Source organism: Erigeron canadensis, chromosome 5 (genome assembly GCF_010389155.1).
Source record: "Erigeron canadensis isolate Cc75 chromosome 5, C_canadensis_v1, whole genome shotgun sequence".
Taxonomy (NCBI): Eukaryota; Viridiplantae; Streptophyta; class Magnoliopsida; order Asterales; family Asteraceae; genus Erigeron; species Erigeron canadensis.
Window position 1 is genome coordinate 25,796,031 of NC_057765.1, and position 20,910 is coordinate 25,816,940.

Sequence of the window (20,910 nt, forward strand, 5' to 3'; positions counted from 1 at the left end):
TTTGGCCCATGAATTATTAAACTGCATTGGATATTTTGAATTTACATACATATATCCATATATGCATACACACGACTCAAATGAGATATGAAACGAGTATGTAGGCCTAATAGGCCTATTCGATTGAAAGACGAGCACATATAATCCATTTGACCCGTTTATACAAATGATGAACATAATTTGGCCCACTAGGGGCATTCGAGTGAAAGACGAGCACATACAACCCATTTGGCCCATGAGATATCAAACGATGTGGATCTTTTGAATTTACATACATATATCCATATATACATACACACGACTCACATGAAATATAAAACGAGTATGTAGGCCCAATAGGCTCATTCGATTGAAAGACGAGCACATATAATCCATTTGACCCGTTTATACAAATGATGAATATAATTTGGCCCACTAGGCCCATTCGAGTGAAAGACGAGCACATACAACCCATTTGACCAATGAGATATCAAATGAGTGTGAAGACCTACTAGGCCCAATAGGTCCATTCGAGTAAAAGACCCAATAGGCCTATTTGAGAAGCATATTGACCCGTAACATATCAAATTTATATGATTTTTTTAATAAAAAATGATACTTTTTACGTCGTTTTATATAATATGGACTAGTAACCATAAATACTCTTTGTTTTATAATATACGGATAATTATGGGACACCTATTGATTTGCTTTTTATGTCATTTATCTAATACGGACCGTATAATATTAGCCAGGTAAAATACTCTCTATTTTATAGTATATGGATAAATATGGGACACCTATTGATGGGGTTAACGTGAGGATGGTAAGTGATTAATATTGCAAAATATTAAGAAAGAGGGACCATAAGTGACAAATAGTGAAAACACATGGACACTTTTTGTTTTCTACTTCTTTTTTTGTTAAAAAAATTAAAATATCTACCGTTTTAAATATGTGACGGTCCGTATTATGGTTTTAATATATCTGAAACTGAGGTGTCAGGCTCTGACATGTCAGTGCAAAAATGCAGAGTTATTTACACACCGTTTTTTTTCTCCGTTTTACTTTATACGGGCCGTTTTCGATACTAAAACGGTGAGTTTTACATAAAACGGCTTTATGACTGGTGTGTATATGAACAGTTAATGATGTGCATATAGGCACTCCCTAAAATAAAAATCACGAATATAAAAATATTTGACAACTAATATTGCTATGTAGGATTACATGAGAAGATAAAAAAAAAACATTTGTTATACAAAAATTACATCATAAATAATAAAAATAAAAATAAATTTTAAGAAGGAAACTATTTATGACATCATAAGTAAAGTAAATAAAAAAATTAAACTTTAAGAAAAAATGTGAGGGTGACAAGTAAACTTTTTTTTTTTTTAAATGGTTATGTAAAAGATTGACAAATAAGCAAAAATGTAAAATAAATAAAAATGATATATAAGTATTTTCATATCCTCTCTTATTTATAGAGAGATACAAATGATAAGCAAGGAAAGTAAATAATATTTTATAAATGTCATCATTTTACTGTATTTTTATTCGAATAAGTTAGAGGATTACTTATAAGATAACTTTATTCTTAAAAAAATTTAATTAATAATAATAAATAAGAATATTATTAAAATAGACGTAACTCACCTGCCAAGCAAAGCAAGCATCTCTCAAATCCAAACTTCCAAACGGTGTTTCATGTATCCACGAAACACCAACCACATAATACATCTAAATGAACCCGGCGCACAATATCATTGACATACGCAATCCCACTAACATACGCCGGCATTCCCGTTACGACAAATCCTCCCGTCTCACTCTTCACTGCCATTTGCTAACTTCCTCTCTCTAGACTCGCTCAAAAACTATTTTATTATCATTATTTTTTTTAATATATATATATATATATATTGGAACTCACTTTTAGTGAATTTGAATCCCTCATTTTCTCAAATTAAATAATAAAAATGGCGTCAATTCAGATACTGAAATCCGGTTTACATCCATTTATAGCTTCACAATCTTCTTCAAAGTCAAACTGTTACCATAGCAGAAGCAGAATTGTTAAGTTTAAGCCGAAGTTTTCGGTTGATAGAACGTTTTCGGTTTCGTGTAAGGCTCAAGATACCGATGATAATAATGATAGCAAAGGTATAACTATAATAATTATATACTCCGTATATATATATATAATATGTATGTATAGTTTTGATATTTGAATTTGTGTTGTGTTATGTAGTTGAACTTGTTTTAGTGTGTAATTTATGTGAATGTAATGAGTTTAGTTAATTCGGAGAGGCGAATTTGTGTATTAGTTTAGATTAGTTATTTTGAAAGGAAGTTGAGTGTTATATATGTATAAGAAAAAAATAAAATGTTAGACGAGCGACGCGTATAGCTTATTGCGTTGCTCAATTTCGAGTGTTTGGTTCATAGGTGTGTTTTAGCTTATTTTAAGAGAGAAAACGCACGTATATTTAAGCCAGGTTGTATATGGAACACTGCGTTAAACCACGAGCACTTAAAAATATGCACTTCTGGATGAGGAAGTATAGTTTAAATAGATAGAGAAGATACATGGAAAACATGTGGTATGTATGTTTGTGTGTGTGTGTGTGTGTGTGTATATATATATTGTCATAGTGGCATGATATTTAAGTAATGGATATTACAATTTGCATGCTGAATCACTAAATGTAGGTTGTCCTTGAAGTTGAATTCAAGTACTTTAGATTGCCACTTTGGATTCCTCTGTGACCAAGTTGTACAGCCTATTTTCTCAATTAACACCACATATCTGTTTGTTTTTGCCTTTGTGGAGTTATTATATGATGTTTGAATTGCTAAGTTACGATGTTAAGATATCGAATATAGACTTATGGATCGAACATTAGAACCACTCTACAACAAAATTAACATATTGTTTTATAAAAGGGTTAAAAAGTTTTAATGAATGTATCAAACTTTGCGCTAAAATCTATTGTATGGATATGTACCATTGTACCGGGCTTTAAGTTATTGCTACCGTATGTATGGTGTGACTTTTTATTTGGCTAATTAGTTTTTTCGCCGCCATGAAAGCCATATAGTTGCCATGTCACCAGCTTACAAGTCATAAGTGGTCGGAAGCATACAATAGCAATGATTGAATTTGAAAGCAATTTGATAGATACATTTAATATTTTGAAGATGGAAAGAAATCCAAACCAAAGTGTAGTAGAGCATCCTAAACACAATCTTTTATGGAAAGGTAATATCAAAGTTTGTTACTTAAATGAGCTATAGCCACATGGGGCATGTAGAAAGCAGGTTTTTCTCCCAAGCTGATCTATATAAAAAATTTCAACCTTACACATTTCTCTTTCCGTTTTTCCATCCCGTATCGTATCTATGAGTCAATTTTGAACTCAACAAACACATGCCAATAGGTGTATGTTGCAAATTTGATAAATTTCTGTTGGATGAAGTATCTTCTTTCCTTCTTTATTCTTTTGATTGTGTTTCTTTTCCATCTAATTTAGTTAATTTGTTTGTTCCAGATATTATAATTTTCATTTTGTAAATTAGTGCTTTGATTTGATCATTTTGTTTTATCCTGATTGTATCTATATACCTGTTTTCAATATTGGTTCATTGGTTGATCTCTATTGGTTCATATCTTGTTTATGTTTCCAATGGGACTAGTTTAATTTATGCAGCTGTATTCTTATGTTTTTACTGTCTACAGGTGAGGAGCCTACCGAGTCTTTATTTATGAAAGAACTAAAGAGGCGTGGCATGACACCCACTTCATTATTAGAGGAAAGTTGGAGCACATTGAAAGACGAGAATATTACATATAAGGAAGAAGATGGAGGTTTTTCAAATAGAAATGTTGTATCGACAGATCTTGAGAAAAGCCTGTCTAATCAAAGGGAGCGATCTATGGCTTTGAACAGTGAGGGCCTGGAGGTTGATTTTCTTACCTTCTTGAGCTTATTATACGGTTTTTGCTTACTTGGTTTTTGGTTACTATTACAGGTATGCTAATTACTTTTCTTGTTATATCAGGGTTTGATTCCACGTGCTAAAGTCTTGCTAACCCTTGGAGGAACATACTTCTTGGCCTTTTGGCCACTAATCCTTGTAACAGTGGCATCCTTCTCTGCTGTTTACATTGTAAGCTTTCCTGATCACCTGATCTGTATACTTTTGGATTTTATCTAAGTACAGACTGGATGGTCTAGATTTAGCTCCTAATTTGCTGGTAGTCTGATATATAATGGTCATTGGAATAACTAGTAACACTGACAACTGCTAGAATATAGTGATGTGGTTCTGTACTGTAATGCTTAGTTACGGATTTTAGGGATGATGGTTCGGTAGAACTTTGAGTGCTATCTGTTTGAATTATTGAACGTTTTAATAATCAATAAAAGAAATGAGGTAATCAGTCGTAGCAAATTCTATCCCTTAAGTGATGTAACTTCTCTATTATTTGTTTGTTCATGCTTTTCACTTATATATCTTAAGTTCAGTTTTCATATGATGACGGTTGAAACCATCCTTTTGTTCATGAAATCTGTAACTTGTGATTCAGTTTTCTTTGTTAGCACCCTTCCATACATAAATATATGAAACCAGATGCAACTCGTTTCTCTCATTGGTTTATCCTTTGTATACACATGCACACACATATATTGATGTAATGCATCATATTGTTTTTACAAAGAATTTCTTCATTACTCTAAACATTTGATAATATACTAATCACATGATCCACTTTCATGCACCTGTGTATATGTATTTTTGCTACATCATGTTCAAGTTTTCAATATAGTTACCCTTAAAAGAATATTTAGCAGAAAGTGTATTAAATTAATATTGATATTAATTTCCTAGTGCTATTCTTATATGAGTATCTTTAACCATCCCCCTCAATTGAAGTTGTTTGATTTATTAAAAATCCATGAACAGTTTTTTCATTATCAACATACAAAGAAAATAGCAAACTAACAAGATTGAAACTAGTAGATACAATGTTCACCACCATTAAGGTGGCCTAGTGACTGGTGATCCTGAGTCCTCACTAGAGGTCGTCAGGGAAAGGGTTTTGAAAAGTTCACGTGGATACTTCGGTTAGATACTTAGATTGCTTACATTTGAGTCAGAGACTCGCCCTCCTTGGGTTACCTGAACAGGGAAAATCTCCTCTGTTTACCATTTAGCAAAACGGGCAGCTTGGGTGATAAGTGGGCAGATTAGGGTCAATGGATAATTTTCATTTTCAGGTCAAAATGGTGGTTCGGTCGACCTACCAACGTATCGTTGTCAGCTTTTTGAAGAGTTTGTTAATTTAATGTTCAGATATGATTACAGAAAGTAGAATATCTACAACTAAGTTAATTTGTTTGAAATGAAATAATTTACATTTTAGGTTGGATGTAAGCATTTGCACATTAGGCAATTTTCGATGTTCAACAGATTTGAGCAATTTGATTTGTTTACCCTACTTGGCCTCTTCTTTTTATTATATTACAAATAGTTATTTATTGGTCGTGTGGGGGTCACCCCACTTTAAGATTTTGAGATTGTGGCAAGAAACGAAGTCATATCTGTGAGTGCGAGTTCCAAAGTGTATAAATACACAATATAGGGGATCTGGTGGCCCAATCTAAGAGACTCGGTATATCAATCAGATTCGTTGGGTCAAGCTTGGCTTCAAGCATTTCCGGTGGACCTTGACATAGTGATATGCATACACTTGGATAATGTATGTGTGTGTCTCTTATCCGGGTAGGTATATACTATGTAGTCAATTTCGGTGGTATACCGGTGGTATTTCGGTTTTCGGTCCTCCACCGGTATACCGGTAAAGATTTTTGTCTAAAATTTCGGTACCGAGATTTTCGGTCCAAATTTCGGTGGTATACCAGTTTTTCAGATTTTTTTTTATTTTTTATTAAATTATTTTTGTCTAAACGAACAAACAACATAAGAAACACTAAATTTTTCAAGCATCAACACTAATCTATCAAAAATTGACACTTTTAAGCTTGACTTTGATATTTAGATTGAGTATTAACTTAATATAATTGCTATTTGTGTGTATAATTGCAATCTTTTTGGTATATATATAATTATATATAATTTTTTTCATAATATTATGATTACCGAAACACCACCGAAATACCACTGAAATAATCGATGTTTCAAATACCAGTCCTTGACCGAAACACCGAAATTTTGGTCCTTAACTACTTAGGGTATATATGCAGATACACGTAGATTAAATCCAGAAACCCTAAGCCCACTCCTCGACGTTGGCCCACTTATGACCAAAGAGACCCCCAGTTTCAGTGGATCCGGATGGAGTGGCTTCCTAGCCAACAGATCCAATCCTCCCTTCGGAATTAAATGCCCTACGCAGCCCATGCCCCTTTGTGGAATTGTGGTTTAGCATCATATATATGAGTATGAATGTGGCTTAGATATACACTTATGTATATATATTATATACACATATATGTGCATGAATTATACATTGCGATAAGATAGTATATCCGGACCACCTGAACATACGAGGATAACTGACATGTCAGCCTTAAGAATGGTCTGATCCTCCGTCCTCGTACTTACCTTTTTCCACCCTCATAGGTCCATTAACACGTTGTTGCCTTAATTTGGGGCGCTATAAAAACCCAAATCGTTAAGTACCCACGCGAAATATTCAATATTCATTTTCACTCAATCAATCCTTCTGGAATTATAAGGAACGCAACTCTTGTTCTATGCTAATCAATTATCACCTTAGGTTCTTTAAGAAACTTGGTAGGATTGCACTGTCAATTCAGGAGACAGTGATTGGCCCTGTTAAACCTCCATTTTTTACGAGCTTTATTCTTTCATGCTCAAACACTTGTCATAGCCAATGTGGGCCTTCTTTACTTGCTTATAGCAGCTAATATTTGGTGCGATGGTTTGATAGTTAAATTTACAGTCTTTGGTGTGTGAGATCCTATGACTATTGTATCAGTGAGAAAAACAAATGCTAAGAATAGTCAAGCATAAGTAAAATGCATAAATAACAAAGGAGAAAAGAAAACAAAATATTGAAGAGAAGTAGAAGAAATAAAAGAAAACTTAACTGGAAAGAGAACAATAAACAAAAGGTAAAAGGGAAAGGAGATTGAAAAGAAGAAAAAGAAATAAGTTATAGAGTGTGTGTTTAGGCTGTGCAAGTATTGTTTCATTATGACAAAACCCGAAGACCTGACCCAGGACTGGACTGAACCTAACCTTTACTGCTGTATTCAGTCTGTTTCTCTGTTCTAGGTCTCTTAAATATCTGTTATCGAGTCATAATATTTTAAAACTTGGTTATGGGTTCTCGGTTCCTAACCAAAATACAGACCACCAGTGTTTAACCTGATTTTTTATTCTGTAAACAAGGATGTACATTGTTATATATGTATTCTTCAAACTATGAGAAATTACAGCCTCAACCTTGTATTCGGTTTATAGTCCCGTTTAGGACTGTTTCCAGTTTGATAGGTCCAATTCTCAGATCCATTATTCTTAATTTCCCGGTAGCCCCAACCCTCATAGCCTACAGCAGTGTTGGCCCAAGTGTAGATTGATGGTTGATGGACTGCATCTATGTGTATGATTCATTTAGAGGCAATGGAGTATATTTAGATTTATAGAAACAGAAGAAAGAAGAGGCCTGATTAAGGAACATATTAATGGTTGAAGAAAAAAGAGCCGTGATTCATAGACATATTAGTGGCGGTACCATCCTTGACTTGTAAAGTGCCAAACGAACAACTCCTATGACACCTTATAGTAAACATTATCATAGTTATGTATCTTTCTGGATAGTGGTTTTTCTTTTAGATGAATGATTCATATAGTGTACATTTTTAACATTTTTTGCTACATGATTTTTTTTTCGTTAATATGTTTTAAAGTTCTGGTCTTCGGTTCTATCATTATCCACATGTTTCTGTTTGCAGTACTTTGGACCTAAATTTGTCCATGATGCTACCACAAGACAAGTATACCTACCCCAATATGTTGATCCATATGCACTTCTTGAAGACCAAAGGATCTCTGAAACTGCACCAAGGCTAAATTAATGGTACAAGTCCCCATAATCCATATACATCTTAAAAACATCAATAGCTAGACTTTCATCATTACATTTCTGCCAAATGCCCCTGAAGTTCTGTAAATGTAACCAAGAACTCTCGTCATACTTATAACGAGATTTCTTTCATACAGACACTTGTAAATACAGATTCCTACTTGTACAATGAAAGTTACCGCTAGTAACTTATGTTAAACTCCCTTTTTTTGCTATTCATGTCACGATGGTATTCGAAAGTGAAATCATTTAAGTTACTTAGGATACAGACTGAAATGGCTTGAAAGATTGGACTGAAGTGATGAGCCCGCGGGTTGACCCAACTGCAGCTACTAGTGATACAATCAAGCATGCTAGACTCAGTATTTGCATCCAAATCCAAGTGAACGAGTACTTGCGGATCTTTGCTTGTGAGATGTACATCTCTATTGGGAAATAAACAGATAATGGCCAAAATGTACCCGCACCCAGTAACCCCACAAAGTCGTTAAAGAATGGGAATATCATTGCTATTATTGTCATCACTATCACGTAACTAGTTCTCCAAACAAATCTGAACACATTGATATCAAATCCACACACTGAGAACTCTTTTATGACGAGTTTGTTTTGTGGCCATCTTTTTTTACTCCAATTCTCGACAAACCCAAAAAATGGTTGTGCCAGTACCTGGATAACCAATTGCAATACATTCGTTAGGTTTGCTACCATATTTGTGACTATAAATGTTACTGCTAAAGTGTTGTGAAGTGATAACTTGATTTCTGATGGTGTGGCTTACCTGATAAGCACCAAGAAGATGAATAACAATGCATATATTGGCAATATCAATAAGCCAAAAAGGGTCATAAAACCCAAATCCGGTTAAAAAGTTCCCTGGAGCATCATTTCCAAAGGCGGCATAACCTAACACACCACACAGCATATAAAACACAGTTGACGCCATGATTCCAATGGCTGTAGCTAGCTTCATTTGTTTGTTTTCCGGTGGACTTGATTTCAGAGTATCCTGCATTTATAAAGGCCACTGTACCTTCAAACCCAAATCCTTAACGCGAAATTGTCATTCTAATCAGAAATGTAGATGAGGTTTCTGACCCATTTACCCTACCCGCTAGACAGCCCTTTTGACACGTATTGTCTAATTTCATGAACAACTTGCCTGAATTTCAATGAGGACAAAACAAAAAGAATACGCAAACGCAATATCTCCAAGTGCAGAGAAAGTTTTCCACATTTTCTCCATGCCTGAAAAATCACTGCTGACTGGTATTCCTGTTATAGTCGTTTTCCCAATTCCATCAGCTGTAAACACAAGAAAAATACATCAAAAATCTATCATAACATTGACAAACCAAACATCAAATGAATAAGCAAAAGCAGGTTTTAATCCAGACCTGCTATTTTTGCAATTGAGAGACCGATTCCAATCAGTGAATAAGTGAAGGACATTATAGCTGCAATGACTGAGAGCGGCGATAGTTTATGAAAGTTAGGGACTTGGCTTAGGATGATCTGAATGACAGCGAAAATCACCATAAATGAATTGTTGTGCACACGACAATCCGCATTGTGGCCTTGTTTATGGAAACAGTTAGATTTGGTGATTGCACTGTGAAAATAGGTTATAAAAATGTTAAAGTCCAGAGAATTGAAGTTAAGAAAAGGGAAAAAGTCGGTATCGTGGTGAACTTACGCCATGCTAATGGCAGTGGTAGTAGTGTATCCGATGGTTATTCCGGTCAGGACACCATATTGTGCTATGCCACAAAGCTTGTATTGAAATGTTCCTATATGCACAATCACAATAGTTATTAAGATGGACTAACTATTGAAAAAATATATTTGAAAAAAAAAAAAAAACTTTTTTACTCATTGACAGATTTGCTTTTATATCTTTGATTATTAGAATTAAACATTTATTTTAAGACAAGCTAAAGGGAAGTGATATTACAACAAAGATACAAATTTGATTGCACAATGTACAACTACATAATGCATATATTGTTGTAGATTATCAAATTGTGTTGTAAGAATATCATTTACCCATGCTAAAAGATAAATAACTTGAGGAATTTGAGACGTATTTATTTTGTGCAAATTGCTCGGAATAAAAAAATTATTATGTGCAAATTGGACAAAAACATGATTGAAGTTGATGAAAACCCAACTATATTACCCGAGTGGTTTTGTAAAAATAAAAGAAGTCCATTAGTATTATCTAAAATATGTAATAATTATTTGGGTTGCATTACTATTGTGTCCATTTACAAAAAATATTTTGTTGTAAGTGACGTTTTATTTTATTAATCGTTAGTAGATTTTTCTTATTTCAAGAACCAGTTTTTATAAAAATCATAAAGATACTTAAATAATGTATTACTTCATATCTCCTATTTGATTGTCTACCAACAAAAAAATGTTACAAATCTTATATATATATAAAACAAAATTGTTATGACATCATTAATTTCTAAATTATTTTATAAACAATGTTTACTTGTCATTATTAGACTTCTTCATATTAATTATTTCTTTTTTATTGTCTTGATTTATGACATCATCATATTTAAAGTTTAAATCATCTATGATTTTTTTTAACTTAAGTCTCATGTAAATTACATGTAATAATCTATTTTATTTTTTCTTGAAACGACTATTTGTCAATTATAGGTTAATAAGTTAATTATATTTATTTAAAATACAAGGTATATTTATTTAATAAGTTAATAGGTCTCTTGAACTATCTCATAATTATAAACACCAACGTGACTAAATATTATAAAACTTTTATTATTAAGTCCGGATTGAACCCGGGTTAATTAGTTAATGTGAATTATAATATGTGCAATGGACAGAGCTTTTAAATTAATAGATAGTTATTTTTATTCTTATATTTATTATTTAATAAAAAGGTATTAATATTAACTAGAAGGGTGACATTGGTATTAGTACGTATATCTAGTGGGGTGACGCCCAATAGAGTTCCAAATATGTCGTGTAATAATCCATTGTTAATCATGTTGTGAAAATATAATTGGAAAATTGAAAAACTTGACAAAATATATTAAGAAAGTGTGAATTACCCTCATATATACTAGATGGGTATTCGTGCAATGCGATGGGGTGGTGGTGGCGTGATACTGAATGTAAATTAATTGATATAAGAGGGGTTAATATGACTATTTAAGGGTTGTAAAATCTATGTTGTAAATATTTCGTTAATATGTATATAGGTGAAGATCTTTAAATTAGTAATTAAAAAAAAGGTAATATGTTCATTTCAAAGTCTTAATTACTTAAAAAGGGATGGTTTGCTTTATATAATGATAACTAGACAAATGCCCGCGCGATACGGCGGTAATGACGGTAGCGACGACGGTGTGGCGATAGCGGCAGTGGCGGCTGCGATGTTCAGCGATAGTGGTGGCGTGGTGATGAATGTAAATTAATTGATGTAAGAGAGGTTAATATGTTTAAATTAGTGAATAAATTATAAGGGTAATATGGTAATTTCAAAGTCTTAACTACTTAAAAAGAGGGTCAGTTTGCTTTATATGTTAGTATAGATAGATATAGATATAGATATAAAAAATGTGGGAGTTGAATAAATATATGAGATAAGTGTTAATTAACATTGTTGAAGTAAATATAAAACAGTACTTTCTAATATTGTAAATGTGTAACTTTTTAACAATGTCGTATAATTTTTAATTAATTAATTAAAATATAATAAATAAGATAGTAAATAATGAATATATGTAATTTTTAAAAAAATTTAGAATTATATTTTTTTTAACATTTAGACAATTATATTAAGAAAAATAAATTAATGAAAAATATAATAAAAATATAATTGAAAGGAGTGATAATAAATGAAATAATATTATACACCTAGCTAATTAAGGTTAAAACAGATATATACATTTATCCATTACAAAGCATTTAATATTCTCTATATTATCTTTTTCAGTACTTTTGTACTTAATTTGAGAATAAGTTCTTATTCCATATATTTTTATTAAATGGTATAAATATAATAATGTAAAGATTGAAGATGTCTAAATAATAACTGTTTTAAAAAAAAGTCAAAATTAAAAGAAGAAAAAACTTTTAGCGCAAAACTACTTTGAAATATATTTTGTAAGAGTTTTGTCAAATACAGCTATATTAAAGTCTATAAAATAATTATACACTTAACATAAAATTTAAGGTTGAGTTTTTGATTTGAAAAGTACTTTTTTTTATAGACGTTAACTATAAACCTTGAAGCTGTATTTAATAATTTTATGTAATAGCGATGAGTATTTTTTTAACAAGTCAGTAGTTATTTCAACGATTTAAAAAAGACGGTGACTTTCTTTTTTTTTTGGAACGGCGGAAAGACGACGGTGATTTTTCTTTTTTTTTTTTTTATTAAGAAAACAATAACATGTTCTAAATTTTGATAACTTGAAGTTTTTACTTTTTAAGGTGGACCAATTTAATCTGACAACCATTTAATAGCGTGTTCGTCATTTTATGCATGTCTAACCATAAATGTTCGTAGCGTAAGTTTAAAATTTATCAAAATATTTAATGAAACTCTATCTGAAAAGGTAAGCATCTTTTCTTTTACTCATTTATTAGTACATAGAAGATAGTTTACCAAAAAGCAAAAATTATACAGTGAGTATATATGTAAAAAGAAAAGGAAAGTTAATTACCCAGATTGGATTTTACAGCATCCATGTAAGTATAGTTTCTGGTACCCGTAACAGGATCCGGTGAACGATAACAATCCGTTAGCAATATCGAATTAAACATAGTAATGACCGAAAACAAGAGTAGAGTGATTGTTCCTGCGATCCATCCCAACTGAGCAAAACACCACGCTAACGATAACACTCCTGACCCGATCACTGCTGTTATAATATGTGCTGTTGCACTCTTCCAAGTTCCTTCACGAACAAATAAACGAACATTAGTTAGATATCTATTTAAAGAAAAATATCGACTGTCTCAACGTGTCAAACGAACATAAAAAATGACGTATAGTACCAGTTCGTTTTATTCTTCCGTCGTCATCAAACTTCTCGTTAGGAAGGTACCCCCTTTCGAAAGTGGAACCGTTCTGCATTTTTTCTCTACCTGAATTTTGGGACTACAAATTGGTGAAAACCAAATAAAATAAATCGTAGAGAATGCAGCAAATTAAATTTAAGTTGGGAAAGGTTATTTGTATCGTTTTTTGAATTTGATCCCTCATTCAGAGAAAACTTGGGGGAGTATTCATGACTATTTATAGTGTCAAAAAGTGGAGAGACGTTTTGGTACTGCTACTCCCTATTTAATGCACTGAACTAAATTAATAGAAAATTGTTTTTTTTTCCGATGACGATATGATGGTGAAGCGACTGTTAATGGTGAAGCCCGTGTCGAGTCATGTAGATAATTGATGTAAAATGGTTAATAGAAATATTTTAAGAAAATAAAAAATTAATATTTTAGTTTAATCATTAATGTCAAGGGTAGTATATATGAAAATATTTTAAAGGCTGCTAGATTAAAATATTACATAAATTTTTAACACTTCTAAAAATAAGGAAGTGTATTTTGTATAAGATAGTATAGTCGAATCAGCGTGGCGTATTCACGTGAGAGTGTTAGTCATTTATCTCTTGATGTCTTTAAAAATAAAAATAATAATAAGATTATGAAGGTTAAAAAGGTAATTAACTCTAGATACACTATAGATAGAATATATGAAAGAACAGGAAAGTATAACATCCAACGATCTAAATATATTCGATGAATAAGAAGATATTAATTGAAAATGAATGGTTCGCCACGTTTCCTGTCATTAGCCTATATATGTGACTTGTTAAGTGGTCAATTAATTTAATGGTAGTTATGGTCCTTATGGTTTACTCCGTAGAATAAAAGTATTCAATGTCAAAACCAAATTAAATAACTTATGACCATCTATTACCGGATGCATCAACTTTAGCTTTATTTTTATTTTTTTGCTTTTTCTTTTTCTAATTTAAAAAGCATTAATTTTGATTAAAATAAAAATTGCTAGTAACAAACAAGTTATAAGAAAACAATAATTCGGACGCGACTATAAGAATTACAATCACGTAAAATATATTTGGGGAAAATAGCTACCCATTAAGGTAAAAGTATTTTATGCAGCCTATGCCCGTTGTGTTACGAGGCTCTTAAAACTCTTGATTATTTGCTTACATTTTGTTTTGTAGCTTCTGAAGTTTGGTATCGAGTCGAGAAATAGTGCAAAATACGATTCATGTATGCCTGTAATGTGAAAAATCTTTTAGAGCTAAACAACTTTTTTGGTTGAATTTACTTGTCAATGACTTACTATACTCGGCTATCATTATAGCTTATGAATGATAAAACTTTTAATGGTGCCTTTGTACCTGCCTCTCATCCAGACATTTAATCATTAGGATTTTTGGAGATCAAGAATAGAACTTAGAGGCCGTTTGGTTCGTAGAATTTTTTGAAGAAATTATAATCTGTCCAAAATGTTGTAATTTGATGGAATTAAAAACTGAATGGATTGGAATATGTTGTAATTGGAATTTGATTGCATTATAACTTTTTGTGTTTAATTGACTGGAATTGAATGGATTTCATAATATTAATTACAATAATAATAATAATAAATAATAGTTTTAAATTAGTAATATTAATACTTTATACAGAATAAAAAATTTTTATATAAAATATTATTATTTTTCTATAAAATATTTTTTTTATATAGAATAATATCAATTTTATAAACTAAAGTTAGTTTTTTAGTAAGAATTTTTTTTTATATAAGTATTTTATATAAAATAATATTATAATTTATAAATACTTATATAAATATTATTTGTACTTTTGTAAAAAAATATATTTAAGAATTTATATATATATTGTTAAATTTTTTATAAAATAATATTTTTATATTGAATAGTATTAAACTTTACGAGCTGAAATTAGATTTTTATAGAAAAAATGACTTTAATAAGTAATACAATTAATAAGTATTAATAATTTTTTATAAATTTTTAAACAATTTTTGACTAATACGAAGTAAATATTAAGAATAACATTAATAATATTATAATAATATATATTGTTTTATAAATATAATAATTTTAACAATAATAATAATGATAATGAATATAGTTTTGAAACTAGATTTTAGACCCGTGTCCAACACTGGACATGGGATTACGATATTATTGATATTAGATTTTTCATGCATGTAAGCCATAAAAGCTTATAATTTTGAAGATGTACGGTTTCACGTGTTATACTTTGCAAATTGTAGTACAATAATCACAGATTTGTCACTGTCATTATTAGTTGAGACATATTGATGAAATTTTTTCGTAGTTATTCCACAAGACACATGATATAATAATTTGTTTATTTTCAAATTTTTTGAAACCAGTCCTTGTCCTCATAATGTGATATTATTATGAAAAATAATTACAAATTAAAATAAACATACTTGTGATCATGTACTTGACATGTATTATTTTTGTTTTTATAAAATAAAACGTATTATTAAGATATTTATTAGTTTTTATTCTGTTATATATATATAAGTATTATTATATCGGATATATATATATATATATTAACTATTTTCTATTAGATATATATTAACCATTATTATTGATTTCTTATATTAAAATCATTGATTAAAATTTATAAATTAAAAACAAAAGTTAATATGAACAATTGAGTATTGTGATTGGTCAATAAGTTATTTGAATATTGTTTTAGTATATTTAAAAAAAGAAGAAGATTGAATTAAATATATTCAATTGGGATTAGTTTCCGGGAATGTAAGAAACTTTGAACAAATGTCTATAGTAGGAAATAACTAAAGTTGTGTGTATTGTATGTAAGCAACTCGAAAAAATGTTTATTGTATGTAAGAATTTTGTTTCAACCAATTAAAATCTGACAAGTGACACCTGTAGATGGTTGCCACGTATGTTTTCTTACATACAATAAATATTTTTTCGAGTTGCTTACATACAATACACACAACTTTAGTTATTTCTTACTATAGACATTTGGTCAAAGATAATTACATTCCAAGAAACTAATCTCTATTCAATTATATATTTATATTTATAATTTAGTTATGAATGGGATTGGAATATAGATTAGCGATAGCTTCATATAGTGTTTATATTAAATTATATATAATAAATATTTATATTTATATATATAGCTTCATATAGTGTTTATATTAAATTATATATAATAAATATTTATATTTATATATATAGTTTATAGTTATCTAAATGTAATACTTATCATTTGTTAGGATTTATGTAGATATATATAAATACTTTTAATTAAAAATAAAAGTCAAGAAAAGTCGAAATTGAGAATTTAAAAAAATCAAGAGATATGATTAGTAAATAAATTATTAGAGCAACTGTGCTTTTGTATAATAAAAGATATGTTATAATGATTTTAATAATTAAAGAGTAATTATAAAAGATTTAGTTATATCAAAACTTATTGGAATTTGTATGATTACAATTCCAATTCCATACAAACCAAAAATGAAATGGAATCTGAATTACATTATGTCAACCAAACAAGATATGGAATAGAATTCAGATTCTAATTCCATCAAATTCTTTAAAATTCTGCAAACCAAACATCCTCTTGACTTGGTCTTTACCTTGGAAGAATGGGATTATCTTAGTTTCATGTACAAATTTATTGTTTTTTGCTTACAATACTTTTTGTAATAACTACTTTTAAATTTGAATGATATTTACGGCATTAAATCCTTGATGAAAATTGGAAAATAAATTCAATGCACACTTGTTAAGCATGCTCTGTATACATATAAAAAAAATACTACACATAATAATTCAACGTATATATAATGTGAAAATAAATCGATATTATTTTTTTTAGCAAACATTAAAACATAACTATGTTTTTATATATATTCCAGTAAACTTTTTAGAGTAAATAAATTTGCAAAACCAATCTAGATTGTATGTAAAGTCAAATTATATTGATATCAGCCTTTCTTGTTACACAATGTAATTATCAAACTATAATTATTTTATCCTTGATTTTGATTGTGTTATAATACTTAAGAGTATCATTTGGGTTCGATTTTCACAATGGTTTTTTTTTTCCAAAAAATGCAAAGTTCTGAAGTTTACCTAGGGTTGGAATATGATCGTATGGTGATACAATGCAAATTTGCTATTAAATATATAAATAAATTAGAATAATGTATAACCCGACCAATCCATGCTTTTAGGATATGTAAAAAAGCTGATTTTATAAGGGTATTATTGCCTTAAAGGATAATTACTTATCGAATCGATAAGCTCTTATAAGGGTCATAACAATTTATTCTTCCTTTGTAGCTTAAAGACCTAAAAAGGAATAAACTTAAGTCTTATAATTAGTTAGCCTTTATCAATCATACTTATTCTATATTATTTTTGCCTTTTTGATTAAATAATCAGTGACACACAAAACTTGGAGCCCCATTGATGTTCTTATTCCTTTGAAAGTGCCACACAGACCATGCTGTCCTAAATAATAAATTTTTGGTCATGTTTATAAAAGTGAAGTAGACTACTTTAGGCGTTAAAGTTTGAAATTATTGGTGTCAAATAATATTGATTTTCACAAAGAGTCTAAATTACTCTTTCAAAGAACATTGTCGTCTTTGGAAATGTTTAAAGATGTAAATGTGTTTTAACTTTTAAGTTTGTGTGATATAAGTTTACTATCTCAATTTTAACATGGGGCTATCACATACCCAGAAAATTGAAGAATCGATGCTGGCAAAATGAAGTGTAGCCCAGAATTCAGCAGGATCTGGTCAAAAGTTAATAAGTTTAAAAGTTTATTGGGTATCTACATGTATCTATAGATTATAGTTAAAATAATACAAGTATTAAAGTAAAACAATAAAACAATAGGTTTTTTTCATTGAAAATCATCGTGCATTAATTTTAGTATAATCTAAAAGTCAAGATCTTATCCTATTTGTTTTAAATTAATATTTGTTTTACGATAACCAACCCCTATATCTACCTATATATTATAACTAATAGGGGAGATTGGGGGTACACTTGACACCTCTTAAAGCTCTTTTTAGGCTTAAAACGTTCTCCTAATTATTCTAGAGCTCTCTCATTTTTTCTGATTCTTTTTTATTTTTTATTTGCTTATTAAATAAATAGATATATTAAACTCTTTCATAAATCTTTTTCTAACAAAACAAATTTTTTTAAATTTTAAAGATATATAATATCCTTAAACTCTTCCAATAAATTATTAAATATACAACATAAATTTAATCATTTTCATTCATAATTTTTCCTCTCCTTTGTATCTTTAATAAACAAATCAAGTTCAGTAAATTTCCAAAAAAAAAGATTTATAGTTTTTTTATATCACTTAAAATTTATTTTTTTTTGTATTTTGTTCGTGTTTGTTTATTATTTGATATTGAATTGTTATGTTATTATTATTTTTCATCGTTTTAAATTTAGTTTGTTGTCAATTTTAATTTGATTATGGCTTCTTCTTCTACTACAAAAGAGTTTATTCTTTTAAATTTGTTTTGTTCATGTTTTGTTATTTTTTTACCTGTTTATTATTTATTATTTTAATATATATTTACCTTTGATATATATATATTTTAAAACTATCCGTATCCGTCCATCGGACGGACCTGGACAGGGCCGGCCCTGAAAATTTATAGGTGTTGGCCGAGCGTCAAAAAATGGTTCATTGGCTAAATGCAACAAAGTATGTCTATATATATTTTTTGAACAACGAGTTTATATTATATAAGCTAATCTTTAAAAACGACGATAAATGTTATATCAATAAATATAGCAAAAGTTTTTCTTCAAGAAACTAAAAAAAAATGCAAAATCATAAAATAAAAGTTTGCAATTAATCGTTATCTACATAAAATAAAAACAAAGAGAAAAGTATCACCTGCAAATTAAAAGAAAGGTGGGGACAAGGACAATTTGTGATCACATTGACAGAATGAGAGCACCGTTTGACTTCGATTATTATGACTGCTTAGACTTTTTTTCCCCTTTATAAAACGGTAAAAGTTTTAATTTTATATTATATATATAGGAGTTATGTATTGTAAAACAAGTATTAAAGTAAAACAAATAAGACAAGATCAAGACCTTTAGATCATGATTAAATTAATGTACGAAGATTCACGAAGCAATTGATGCACGGTGATTTTCATTATCCAGAGTGATTTTGAGTGAAGAGAAAAGTATTGTTTTATCTGTTCTACTTTAATACTTATTTTATTCTACCTAAAACCTATATATAACATTATATAAAAAAAAATCGGACCCCCTAAAAAAACGGGTCTCGGCCCGTCGCCCACTTTGTCCACCCTTAAGACCGGCGATGGACCTGGAGACTAATATATCTATATACTCTTATAAAGATTATAAGGTATGTGTTAAAAGTTTAAAAAATTTGAGACATGAGATTTATCCTTTTACCCTTATCTACCCATTATCTTTTCACAAATACCAAGATATCAATCACGCTCTTCCAATCTACCCTCCCCCCCCCCCCCCCCCCCTCCCCCCTCTCTCTCCCTATCTCTCTTGCATGCTCCTGCAACCTTCTCTCCCTCTTTATTTGTCATCTGCTCACCAATCACCAATACAAGATAGAAGAGATTCATGGATCTTCAATCTTTTGTGTACACATTAAAGCAACAACAATAGTCCGTTAATGATATCCGTCACAACGCGTGGATGGTGTGGATACGCTCATGACACTCCCATTTAACTGTATATATATAAACTGAAAAATATGCTAACATTTGAAGCCTTAAACCCACTTTTGTTACTCCTTATTACAATGTCTGTTAGTGGAAGAAGGTGTTTAACTCGTACTTTTTGACAGTCATCAATATTTCATGACTTTTGCTGTTCCGCATGTATTTGGTTTTCTTGCTTTTGTCAAAAATGTCAATGAAGATATCATAAAATACAACATTTCCTATTAGTTTTAATAATCATAAACCTACCAAATCATTATTTCCCCTATAAATAATAAACTTCATTTCCAAATTTTGTACGAAAGTAAACTTTGCTTCTATGTTGGCTCTAGCTTTTAAAGAATTCATTTTCTATTCTTTTTCTTTACTGATGCAGTGATGATTCTATATTAGAAAAATTAGAGACGCCAAGCCCATCAGCAAGAAGTCAAATGGAGAAGAATCCCCCAAGTTTCTTTTTTAGATTAGAATAAGCGATAAATATGCTCATATCAATCTTTGTATGATAAAGATCCCTTTGTCATTGTTCTATTTTATAGAGGGCAAGAGAATTATATTTCACCCTTGAACTAATGGAAGTGATATACGAGTATAAAGTATAAATTTTTAAACATTTATCATAATCATAGATTATTAATTTAAAAATTATCTTTATATTGAATAATCTTTATGGGCAGACAATCCAATTCAACAAATACTTTTTCTCATTATTTACATCATGCAAATGTAATAATCAACGTCTTAACACGTACATAATTTCAAACACCAACTCTACTTAAGCTGACTTTGGTTACATGTTAGTGTTAAGCCGTTGGCATCCGATGGAAGGTGACCGCATGGTCACTGCAGCACCACCACTCAACACTACCGCCTACACTGTTCCACGCGTGGTGGGGTGGGATTGCATGGTCAGACCACGCAAGTGACAATGTGCGTGCGTGAGAATCGAGGGAGCTTT

At 30.2% G+C, this 20,910-nt stretch overlaps 2 protein-coding genes across 2 annotated transcripts; one reads left to right on the plus strand and one right to left on the minus strand.

Moving 5' to 3' along the window:
• Positions 1–1,667: 1,667 nt before the first annotated feature.
• On the plus strand, positions 1,668–8,338 carry LOC122599357. Its single transcript, XM_043771863.1, has 4 exons — positions 1,668–2,145; positions 3,722–3,945; positions 4,045–4,152; positions 7,989–8,338. Exons 1-4 carry the CDS (start codon positions 1,962–1,964, stop codon positions 8,109–8,111), a joined length of 639 nt encoding a protein of 212 aa, XP_043627798.1. The 5' UTR covers positions 1,668–1,961; the 3' UTR covers positions 8,112–8,338.
• LOC122599356 (amino acid permease 6-like) lies at positions 8,083–13,401 on the minus strand. The gene is made up of 7 exons (XM_043771862.1): positions 13,160–13,401; positions 12,826–13,059; positions 9,816–9,909; positions 9,517–9,731; positions 9,282–9,424; positions 8,901–9,128; positions 8,083–8,788 (listed from the first exon to the last, which is right to left on the minus strand). The coding sequence occupies exons 1-7, from the start codon at positions 13,236–13,238 to the stop codon at positions 8,378–8,380; spliced, it is 1,404 nt and encodes a 467-aa protein (XP_043627797.1). The 5' UTR covers positions 13,239–13,401; the 3' UTR covers positions 8,083–8,377.
• Positions 13,402–20,910: the final 7,509 nt, after the last annotated feature.

Coding starts and splice junctions, on each gene's coding strand:
- LOC122599356 (XM_043771862.1), bottom strand. CDS start 13,238: ATGCAGAACGGTTCCACTTTCGAAAGGGGGTACCTTCCTAACGAGAAG. Junction 9,129..9,281: donor TTGTCCTCATTGAAATTCAG/GCAAGTTGTTCA, acceptor TTATAAATGCAG/GATACTCTGAAATCAAGTCC. Junction 8,789..8,900: donor ATCTTCTTGGTGCTTATCAG/GTAAGCCACACC, acceptor TTGGTTATCCAG/GTACTGGCACAACCATTTTT.
- LOC122599357 (XM_043771863.1), top strand. CDS start 1,962: ATGGCGTCAATTCAGATACTGAAATCCGGTTTACATCCATTTATAGCT. Junction 2,146..3,721: donor TGATAATAATGATAGCAAAG/GTATAACTATAA, acceptor TACTGTCTACAG/GTGAGGAGCCTACCGAGTCT. Junction 4,153..7,988: donor CCTTCTCTGCTGTTTACATT/GTAAGCTTTCCT, acceptor TTCTGTTTGCAG/TACTTTGGACCTAAATTTGT.